Source organism: Anopheles arabiensis, chromosome 2, assembly GCF_016920715.1.
Source record: "Anopheles arabiensis isolate DONGOLA chromosome 2, AaraD3, whole genome shotgun sequence".
NCBI classification, from domain to species: Eukaryota; Metazoa; Arthropoda; class Insecta; order Diptera; family Culicidae; genus Anopheles; species Anopheles arabiensis.
In genome coordinates, this window is record NC_053517.1 from 76133368 (window position 1) to 76145370 (window position 12003).

The window sequence follows — 12003 nt, forward strand, 5'->3', positions numbered from 1 at the left end:
GTACCAAATACGGACTTCACGAGGCGTGAGTTTTGGCGTAAATAGGATTTCCGCCATACAAACCTATAATATTTTTAAATTTTTAAAAATTAAGCGTAAAATTATTGAGTTTACGCCTCGTGCGACGTACTTATGCACTACATGTTGATGGGTGATATTCGTGATACAATAAAAAAAATATATTTCTTGCTCACGTTCACTCGTCCACTAAAAAACTCGAACAGTAATCATTTTTATGCAATTATGTCTATCAACGTAGGAATCATTTGGGCTAGTTTATTTGAATAATATAACACTGTCATCGTCTTTGATAGAGTAGTGAAGTCACACACATTACTGGAGGGAAACATTAAAGCGGTGCTGACCCCAATCTTAATAGTTGCCTAAAATAGCTGCCCCACATTCCGACCCATGAGTGTGATGCGTTATGTATTGTGTTAATCAATAATTCCCTAGCGCCTAGTAAACTAGTATTCGAGTGAACCCAAATCGAAAACTACTGTGATTTGAAGAATAGAATGAAAAAAGTCATCATGATTGAAAAAACAGCAAAGAAAAATGAGGAAATGAGTGAAACAAAAAACAGTTTATCATTTATTTTATGACACTTGGTGTGTTGCACACCACATTGACATTAATATAAATATATTTGGAACATTTGTAAGTACCTTAAGTGCTTAGTGTGCTCTTTGATACTTAGAGGTAGCTTTGTACGGTTTGTATTGTTGTGCGCGTTTAAATGCATACATACGGATGGATTAGTTAAGGCAACTGTTTGTGTTTGTGAGGTTATGCGTATTTGGTCCGATTTGAAGCATTTTATATTGCTCGTGTTTCAAACTTTAAGTATTTTACCAATGAACAAGATGTTTCCTTGCGAATCTTTCAGCGCATATAGGAACGGATGATCAGCCGTAAACATAGGGTACATAATCATTGCGCACGTCATCATCACCATACCTGTTGGAACGATAAAAAATTAACATAAAGTACGTGTGTGTTTTTATAGTCGTTAGCAAAAAAAAGTTGTTGCGTTTGTTGAGTTTTATTAGCCAAAGACGTGCATCTACTATAAGCGCTACGACTATAGGAGACACATATTGAATCTATGGCCTACGAAGATATTTATTTTTGGTAAATCATCTTTTGTGTTATTCTTATGGTTCTTTGTTCATTGCTATTTTGAATGTTTGCAATTGCCTATCTTTTTTAAATCAATGTTTTAGGGTGACTACAGAAACTAAATATCGGTTTCAGGAACTATAACACGTATAAAAATGCATCACTTCTCCTCATTGTAATGCGGGTTATTAATGGTACACCGTAAACCATGTTATGGCATTTTACAGGTTTTTCCAATGAAAAACACACTCTTCTCCGGTGACATGAGTGCGTAAATGAATGGATGATCAACTGTGAATTTCACTGGTTCGGAGATGATCATACAGAATGACACCGCGATCATGGCTAAAAATAAAGGAAATAATTGACACAAAATAGATCAACAACACGAGTCATCGAAAAGGAGGCACCAGAAGCGATTAAAAATCAGCGTTAAATCAAAACATTTGCAAAAATCAATCGTAACATCGTAGCGTAGTGAATCAAGGAAAACTAAAATCTTATGAGGTAAAATAAACCAACTTCAAAAACTCAAAAACTCTAGTATAAAAAACTAATAGCGTTTGTTTACTATTAGGTCTAAATAGTAGTTAAAGTAGTCTAAAAGATCGATTTAAGTCATGTTTATATTGTCATTTTAAGCAAAGTCTATATAATACAGAGGTCGAGTCGTCCAGAACATTTGATCAAAAAGCGTGGGAAAGTTTTGACAGCTGGATGAAAAAGCTTCAATAGTTTCATCGTAGCATACATTGAGGTTTTAGTTGTTGTGCATGCAGTGGTCTGAAAGCATTTTCGGCCATTTTTACATCGTTTGTTTGTAATATTTTACTTTAAAAAGTTGAGGAATATCAAGAAAAGATAGAATTATAGTGAAATTATCAATTACAACAAGATCAGTGCCCGAAATTACGACGAAATCTTGTGCAGCTCAAGAGGGTCAAAGCTAAGAAGCCAGATTTCTGATTGTGGTCATTTTTAAGTGATGAATTACTGAAAAAACTAATCCATGCCACGTTCATGAGAAAGAAATGTATAGTTAAACCAAGTTTTGAGCACAAAATGCACAATTAGCCCTAAAAAGTGTATAGTTGTTTGGAATCGTTTGTGAACGCTTTTTCATCTAACTGTCAAAAATAAGCTTTCAAAATGGTGGACCAAAATCGAGCTATGCATTGACCTCTGTATTATATGGACTTTGATTTTAAGAATGAAATGACTGAACATCGGAAATCTGGATCGAGGCAGTCGAGTGGGAGCTTCTGTATATTGGCAGAAGACTGTATAGTTTTTTCGGCAAAGTATACAGTGAGGCACTGAGTAGAGTGTGTTTAAAGCAGTAAGATAGTAATTTGAGGTTTATCTTCGACCTGACGGTTGTCTGGTGCCAGTCGGAGACTTAATACGCCCTCTAGATCACACATTGAATGTATTGGACCATGCCGACGATACCTGTCTCGTGAATTGTGGTCGTGTCAAAGCTAAGACAGCCTTTATTTTAGTGATTGGATGTAAAGGCACTCAAAAAACATTAGTGAACTCATCCCAAGGCCATGTAGCATAATTTCAAATAATATTCGATTTGGATGTTGTAAAGTTGACGTAATGATTGATTAATCAGTCTTAAGAGCAGTCCTCTACGCAAATTTCGAGAAGCGTTACGTGTCAAAATAAATGCATTGATTTTCTAGTTTTGAATACTAACTGAAATATAATTTTACAAATAGCTTTGAGACTAAAAAGGCATCAGACTCAGCTTTAGGTATTTTTGGGAAATGACATTGGAACTCACAGAAGACCAACAATCTTTGTAGTGAGTATTCTCTTGGAAAAGCCGGCATCTTGTGGTACAGTCGTCAACTCGTACTACTTAACAGCAATTCCGTCATCGGTTCAAGCATCGAATGGCCTGCTATGGGTTATCAATAAGACACTGAAAGCGAACCCCGCTAGTGGAATGGCATAGGTGTTTGGACTTGACCGACAACGGTTGTTGTGTCAACGAAGATTTTCTTCGAAAATTGGTGTTCGCTTGTTGGAGGAAAAGCCTGAGATTAATGGTGCCTGGACTAGTTAATCTAGTCCTGTTAGCATTTTGTTGTTCTATTTACGTTTTCGATTATTTTTGTTCATTATTTTTGTTAGCCCCAACCAAACCATCTGCTCCCTAGGCCAGTTCAATATCAATTTTAAGTATTGAATTAGCATGCTTTATCAATCGGCTTGTCGGCTCGTTTTGCAGCATACTGTAGTTTATAACCACGTACTAACGTCATCAAGTGATGCAACTTATTATTGATATGGTCGATTCATGTAGTGCATGTTATCTATGCTTATTTTTATCTTTTAAACACTGACAGAAACATTGAATATGAAATCAAAGGCATGCGTTTGGAATGCGAGTGAAATATTGACGCAAGAGTAAAAAGAACCGATTTGTCACAACTGATAAAATGAGTCGGGCGTGAATGGTCGGATTTACTGATATCGTTTCCCGGCTGTGAGGCAACGTCTACATTTTTCAAGCATGCTTGTGTGGCGTACATTCAAATCCCCGCTTGACTCTCTTCCTAATGGAGAGTCGAATTATTTTGTTGCACAACAAGAAAACTGATATTTGCACCTAAAAATAAACCACCGGTTGGTTTGGGTGGGAGTATTCCCAGGAAACGTGTCTAAACAGCCACCAAAAAATAACGCAAGAGTTATTTGTTTACTCAAAGGCGGTGGGGAGGTTTGTTTAGCTATTTAAGCGCAAGTGATCTGCTGCACCGGTTCTCACAAACAATTAATGGCGCTTTTTTCGCATCACGGCAGCGATCGAACCATCGAATGAGATCATTGAACGCGATGAAGTAGCAGTTGAGTTGGGAGACTTTTATGTACTTTGCGATTTAAGTTGAGTGATTCATTTTGGTGCGCATAAACTTGTACCGAGTTAGTCATTCTGTATCTATAATGGTCGATAATGTACTGTAATGGTGATTCACACATAAGCTAACTTGTATAAATGCCCAAACAAACAACGGAATTATCAAAAACCAAGGGCTTAGTGCAAGACTTAAAACACAAATGCCATCGGCACTGGCCCGTGTGCATCGTTAAGCATTGCATTTATTAATTACTTTGCGCAACCGTCCAAAGTGTGAGTGTGTGTGTCGTAAGACACGTACACACCTTAAAAAAAAAAACCTGTGCAAAGATCGGTAAGCGTGCTGATTAGCAACACGCCGAACGTAGGATTATTAGTTTACGAGTGGGTCACCCCCAGTCAGATAAAATCGATAAGCAAACGTGCACTACGACAAAAAAAAAACCCGTATCTCAGGCGAATGTAACCATATTTTTCAGAGGTTTTGAAAAGTAACTTTACAGCGCGGGCACGGTGTTAGTGTACAGTGAATGAATACTCATATTTATTTTCCTTGAGATAGGTGATTTCATTAATACTAAATATTATCACGTGCATTCGACGTACGGATTGCAATCGGAGCAAGCTCGACCAGTTTTGCGCCTTGGCGCACGCTAAGCATCGATCTTGGCCACGCGACCCACAAAGTAGACCATCTGCTGATGCCTCAGCACATAAAGGAATGGATGGTCGACCGTGAAGTAAGGGTGCATTGGCATGCAGCGCATCATCATGATCATACCTATTCCGAGGATTTGTCCGGCCAGAATGTATCATCGGGTGCGGCGAATCATGCCATGTAGGGAAGATAATAAGAAAAAAAGGGAAAGCGATCAGAAAGACGCACGTCAAGAGGGGCTTGTGGTTAGCAAATTCGAAGCCAATTAGGAGACGTTTTCTCGAGCGAAGTTGGTAAGAGGCATCGGTTAGGGCCGAGTTAATAGAGGGGAAAAAAAAATCCGTATTCGATAAGCGAATAGATTGTAACGACCATTAATCACATGGCCAAATGAGTGGTCTCACAATAAAAGCACAAGCAAGACCGATTGCAGATCGTAGATAGCACACTCGCACACACACCATGCAATTTACAATTCCTCGTGGCGATTTGCTTGGGTGACATCAGATTGATCGGGTTTCACCAACCGGCCAACGAAAGCCGTCTGCCGTGAAGACCCCATCATCAAAGCGTACAAGAACGGATGGTCTAGCCGTACTTTGAGGCGGTTTATAAGGGCTCGTTTGACGCGTACAACAGCCGCTACAAAAAGAGGAATACCGGGACAATGATAGAATGCGAATGCTCGTGTGACTCTAGCTCTCGTGGGGAGGCGGGGCAAAGTTATGAGGACTATATGGAGCCGGGTCAAAGAAAACTAAATGCTTACCGGTAGCAGCAGCCGCCTCAGTGCCTTCCTCGTTCACTTCAATGAACGCTTTGTGGACGACTTTGGACACCTTCAGTGGTTCGTTTTGCTCCAGCAGGTCGGGGAATTCGGCCGAGTCGCTGAACATTCTTTCCATGCCGAGCTGTGTGTGAGAAAGCAAGCGGATGGGGAAAATGCGTCAGACTTCGCTACAAGGGCTTTAACCTACACACTCCTGCGGGAAAACGAAAAAAAAAACCGGACTTACCGCTTGCAGATCCTCGTTGAGATCGCGCGTAAATTCGATCTTGAATTTGGGCAGAAACACCTCCACCTCCTGCTTGTGCATTTTCCCCGCCAGCTCGGCAAGATTGAGCGTGGGCAGCTTTTCCTCGAGCGCGGCCAAACCCATCCGCTCGTTCGGCAGCAGCAGCATCATCGTCATGTCGCTCCCGCCGTACGTGAGCTCCAGCGCCGAGAAGCCGAGCTCCTCGAAGTTGTTGAAGGCAAAGTGTTTCTTGATGTTCATCATCGGCACGTCGCGCGATTCCGTCTCGCTCAGCCAGAACGGGAACGGGCGGGTCAGGCTCGGATCGAACTGGTACGTCCAGGTGCCCTTGAAGTGCACCGCATTGACCAGCACCATGCGCGACAGCTCGTCCAGCGCATCCGGCGAGATCAGATCCTTGATTTTGTTGTTCGTCTTCTCCTCCACCCAGCCGTTGATCTTTTTCGCTGCCGCCGCGCTCTCGGCAAAGTTGACCGACTCGGCCTCCGACCGGAAGCTGCCGGTGGCAATCGCGTTGAACGCACCCTTGACAGCGTAATTCTGCATGACGTAGATTTTGTTCGCCACGTTCACCGTGCTGTCGGTGGCGAGACGCTCCATTAGGCGCCGATAGTTGTCGGCCACGGTTTGCTTTCTGTCTGGCGCTCCAAACTCCAGCACGGAGTACATCTGCTCTGCGGTAAGGCCGCCGGCGCCCATTGCAGCCAGGGAAAGGCACGCACTGATCGAGAAGGGCGAAATGACCACATTCTCTCCCGCATGTTTCGCGCTTATTCGCTACAAAACACAATGTACACCACAGTAAGTATTCGCGCATTACCTTGACCGTCCGGCCGCCTGCTGTAAGATGCAGTGACTCACCTGGTACAGCTTGGTAGCGAAGCTGTTCGACTGTGACACAAATTGCGCATCGAGAGAGCTGCTATTGTCGGCCATGGTATCTTCCGAGCGGTCCAGATGGTTTGTTATCTCCGGTTGGGTTGAAAAATGGTCCTCAATCGATTGCACTTTGGCTAGTAGTAGAAGCACTGCTAGAACTGGGCGTAGCGTACCGAACCGTCGTATCGCGGGCACTGCGAGCAGATTGAAGGTTATTTTGGGACTGGAATTGAATGCTGCTCAACATAGGCGCTATATACGCTACATTGGCGGGTGGTGCGAGCTTGTACATACGCACACACACACACACACTTACTTGCGTTACGGTGCGATGACTCATTCAGCCGGATGCGAGTTGGTGTTGTTGGATGGGCGTCTAGCCGGTGTATTTGGGCGGCCGCGGCAAATATCGGTGTGTTTTTGGCTTTTTCGGTGTCGTAGACGGCAGCACCAACACAAACAAGACCAAACTTATGTTGGTGATTCAGCGATAGGCCGTTGGGAGGGGATGAATATTGGCAACATGGGTTAACACACACACAAACGATAAGCGCTGATACGTTATGTACTGTGTTCGGTGGTTTGTTTGTTTTCGAATGCGTGGCGATGACATTTGGCCGAGCAGGATAGGGTTAAGCTGCTGGATTGAAAACTTATGATTGGAAATGCCGCACAGTGGGTATCAGCTGATCGACGCGCCATTTTTGTGTTTCGCGTGTTGAGTGTTGAGTTGTTGTAAAGAATTCATACATATCGTCCTATTTTGTGTTTTATCTGCACATCTGACTAATACCTGCATTGAGCCATCAGCACACACAACAGTTTATCCGGAAAGTGAAAAAAAAAAAACTTTTACCGGTACAGCAACAGTGCAGCTGAAAAGGATCGTGCGGAATTTGGCAATGTCCATGGAAACAGATTCTTGGATAGCAACCAGATGGGTATAAAACAGGGAACTGCTGCAGCTCAACGCGTCAAATTTGTGTGAACGTTAGAAGAAGTAACTCTTAAATCTAGAAGCCACATTAACGTGAATCGAAGGAAAAAGTGAAGTGAAGTGATGTTTGAGTCCCAGTGCAAGTGTCCGTGAAAACCTAAAGACCAAATTCTCATTGGTAGAGAGAAAGGGAGGAATTGTTTAATTCCGTCAAGGTTAATTACAGCCAAGTGGCGATTTAAGGACGGAACTGGCCGGAACAGGCGCAGCAATGTATGTCCTGTTGAAGTATCGTGTGGTGTCAGGGGAGAAAGTTGAAAGCTCAGGGTTTGGGAATTTCGGTCATACATACATTGGCCAAACCTCCGAGAGCTTTGACCGATCTTGGGCACTGTTTGAATACCACAGCCGCGTTTAGACATCGCGGTCCTACGCGACTGCTTGGTTCACTTAGAACTTGATCCGTTACCTGATGTAAGGTAACTCGGTAATTCAAAGCCATTTTAAGGCTGTGGCCGTGTGTAGCAAAAGTGCACCAAAAGGATGTAGCAATCGGACATTTTAGTGTTATTTTTGTGATTTCATGTGTAATGCTTTGTTTCTTTTTTTCTTTCTTTGTGATGTATTTTGTTTCATAGATTTTATTCTTTAAATTTTATAGACTTGCGCTTACTGGCTAACATTCGCCTGTTGGATTTTGATTCATTTATTGAAAAAATGGCGACCTTGAGTGGCTCAATCCATGTTTGTATTCTTGTAAAAAACCAGCCAAGGGGGTAAGTATTGAAAAGTTTGCTACGGGCATGAACCATGCTTTGGGGTAAGTGTCCAATTTACACGCTGCGAAAATATTTGTTCACTATATGCACATGTAAAATAATATAAATATGTCTGCATTGCTGGCTTTGCATTAAATTCCTTAATTTGTCTCACAGCGAATTAACTTTTTCTTTCTTACTCTGCATAAGGCAATGTGTGCTTTGATCGTCGGTTGTTACGCCTCGTTTTACAGCGAGGAATGGTGGTCTTAGTTACCTTCGAGCGGGTTTGGTTGAATGAAAGAGGAAAATTTAATACGCCAAGATACACTAGACTTAAATCCATTTTGTGGTCGTTTGAAAAAAGTTTTTCTTCTCCATTTTCTCTTATGCAATTATAACATAGTTAAATCAAATCAAATTGTGCTCAATTCAATACTATTGCACGCACAACACAATACGTGACCACTTTATAGTGTTAAATTGTGTTTTTTTTTGCTTTTTTGAAGCTGTGTTTTCAAATGAGTATTTCTTTATTTTCAACATCTTCTATTCAATCGACAAATGAAAATCGATGTGATACAATTGCTATTTTAGTTTTGTTTTAAGCTTTAATATTATGCTATAAGCTGCATCCACGTTGTTGTCGCCATAGTAAATAGTACCAGCTACATTCGGCTGTCTAGTTTGGTACATCTGCTTCTCTTTCAATTTGTTCAATTCAATTTTTTTTCTCTTTTCGATTGCAAAGTGTTGTTCACGCACACTGTCGCACACATTAAGCGCGCAAGGCTTAGTGTGTGCCGAGCGCCGAGCAGAGTGTGCACGAAGGCCGATCGAGCAGGAGCTCCTGGCAGGGGCGCTCGGTGCGGCTGGCGCGCGGCCTACGTTGTAAAGTGTTGTACGTTTTAACGTGTTTGTATTTCGTTTATTATTATTTATTATGTAAAGTTTTAATGTGTTAATAAAAGTAATAAGTCCAAAGAGCAGTTCATAACACAAAGAATAACCGTGAATTAAAGGAGTTTAAAGTAAATCGTACAACTATATTCAATGAACGAAGTGAACAGAATGAAACTTACTTAATAATGATTACTTAATTATGATTACTTTGATCATCTAACATCTCCTCCTTAACCTAGATTAGTTAATTCCTAGGTTATTAACAGCTTCAGTAAAGCGACATACAGAACCATACTGAGAAAACCACGCCATCTAATTGCCTCCTGAGATGTATTCGACAAAGCCATATATTCAGCTTCTGTTGTGGATAATGCTAACAGTAGGTTGCATCTTACTGCTCTAAGCTATAGATCTACCACAGAACTGGAATACAAATCCTGTAATAGAACGACGGGTTTTAACATCGTTTCCCCAGTCAGCATTGCTAAAATCATGAAATAACGGATTTGACTGTTTCTGATACGTTAATTTCATGCTTTTTAGTACCTTTGAGATAACGAAGAATCCTCTGCCGCTATCTAGTGTCTCTCGTTTAGGTCGCTGCTAAAACTACTGACCTTGTTTATGGCATAATACATGTCTGGCCGGTCTCGCTTTTTAAGCCGGTCTCGTAATACAGTCGTCAACTCGTACGACTTAACAATATGCCCGTCATGGGTTCAATCCCCAAATAGACCGTGCCGCCATACGTAGGACTGTGACTATTCTGCTATGGGGGGAAATCAATTAGTCACTGAAAGCCAAGCGCACAAGTGGTACAGGCAGGCCTTGACCGGCAACGGTTGTTGAGCCAAAGAAAAAAATTACTGCAAATGCAATATCAGGTCTTTGTTGCGCAACAAAGAATAGACAACCAACTTCTTACTTATATGGAACATTTCGCATATCTTCGACTTCATCAGTCGTTTTTCAGCCATATGTTTTCCAAACATAACATTTGGATCTGTTGGTGTCGCTACGAGTGCCGCATTCACCATTTGAAAATGATAAATTATTTTATTTATATAAATTTCTTCATCTAATGATGTGTATGATCTCGTACGCTTATAATTCCCAAACACTGGCCAGCTTCTATGAATTCCTTTATACTTAATTTCTTCATCAAATATTCCTTGAGCATCAGTTTTCAAATCCTTGTTGTTAGATAATATAAGAAGATCATTCACGTGAATTGTAACAAACAGCATTTTATCGCCTTCGATAGTCCAATATTGTTGTGGGCTGTATTGCTAGACTACGATGAGTTTCAATCGATAGATTTATTAAAACTGAACGTGTTATTTGCATTCCTTACTTTTTATAGTCCAGAATGCAACTATGTGAACTATGATCAATTAATAGTTATTACGTGAAAATGTTATGATTGCCATGTGTGCCCTATGATTCAACAAATATAAGAATAAATCTTCAGATGATCGCTGCAACCCATATCCTCTTAATATTGCGTCCAACTTTTCGTTCCATGTGCGACATGATTGTTTCAGGCCTTACAGTGATTTTTTGCAGTTTACATACTTTTCCATTAATATGCTCGAATCCTTCCGCTTGAACCATGTAATTTTCTTCATTACATTGTTCACTCTGTATGAAAGCCGTGATCGCATCCATCTAATCAACGTGTAGATTGAAGTTAACTGCCATCACTATAAGATAATGAATAGTCGCGTATCGTACCACCGAGGAATAAACCTTTAAATAAACCTTACCTTGCTTTTGTGAACCACAAGTCTTGCCTTATATCGCAGTGTGATCAGTACCACGCTTGATGTTATACACCCACTTACAGCGGATTGATGTATTTCCATCTGATAAACGTTCACTTAACGTCTACGTCTTATTCTTATGTAACGATGTAATTTCTTCATTGATCGTTTTCGTTGCGGCTCCCGGCAAACGAGTTTTGGATTTTTTATAACCTTCGACTTTATTGCTTAGCGTAGGGTTTAAAAACACGTCTGAATAGTTTAATGATCGCCGATCAAGAGAGCGATCAAATCCTCCCGGATAATCGTGTTTCCTATGCTGATCTTCCGCTAACGAACTGCAACTTCACTCGTTTACAATTGAAAGCCGAGTTGGTTCGATCTATCCTAACAGCTTATATACTGTGCATCTTATTCATTATAGTAGTTGTTACGCCTGGTAACAAATTGTTGAGTAGCTGGTTACACTTTCTTAGAACTTTGCGCTTTGTGTGTATTAAATATTTAATTGCACAATTTAAAAATTAGTCTTTCTTCGGTCGATTGACTTTTGCTACTGCCGCTAATTTTTTCGATGGCGCCTATTCTCCAATAGCTGATCAGTCTTGACCGTACTTGACCCTGTTTAGCGACCGCTATCGAACTTTGTCCTAATTGGCCCTTCTTTTGATCATACATCTGTCTCATATTTGGAGATATCTTTTTGTTCTTATCTGTTTTACCGAGCTATGTGGTGTTCCTCATACGTTATTCGAGCTGTCCTTGACAGCTTGTTGTTTTGATACACATAACGGCTGCTGATCTGCACGAGGTAGATATCGTGCCAACTATAGGATTGTGAGATGTCTTCTTCTTCGACTTCTCGAGATATCGTGTAAGAAAGTATGACATACATAATCATCATATTTAGTCGGATAAGAGTCGGACGATGTCGAATACTACGCTTCAATGGTTGCTGAGTTTCTTCTTCTGATGAGTTTTCTTATTCAGATCCCAACAAAACCAATGTGCTATTTTTTCCGAATCTGTATCAACATTTTCTTCGTATTCTTGATCTACATTTTCTTCAAACTT

At 40.9% G+C, this 12003-nt stretch overlaps 1 protein-coding gene across 6 annotated transcripts; it reads right to left on the minus strand.

Moving 5' to 3' along the window:
* Positions 1 to 593: 593 nt before the first annotated feature.
* Positions 594 to 7142, minus strand: LOC120894762 (serine protease inhibitor 42Dd-like). 6 transcript variants are annotated; one of them, XM_040297563.1, is made up of 6 exons: positions 6885 to 7140; positions 6551 to 6762; positions 5669 to 6466; positions 5422 to 5563; positions 4601 to 4775; positions 847 to 960 (listed from the first exon to the last, which is right to left on the minus strand). In XM_040297563.1, coding segments are annotated over exons 1-5 (1281 nt in total). In that variant the 5' UTR covers positions 6886 to 7140; the 3' UTR covers positions 847 to 960; positions 4601 to 4647. The 6 variants fall into 6 exon arrangements, with proteins under 6 accessions (XP_040153498.1, XP_040153497.1, XP_040153494.1 ...); XM_040297560.1 differs by lacking the exon at positions 4601 to 4775 and adding an exon at positions 5114 to 5294 and having other exon boundaries at positions 855 to 960; positions 6885 to 7142; XM_040297559.1 differs by lacking the exon at positions 847 to 960 and adding an exon at positions 5114 to 5294 and having other exon boundaries at positions 4659 to 4775; positions 6885 to 7142.
* Between the last annotated feature and the right edge of the window lie 4861 nt (positions 7143 to 12003).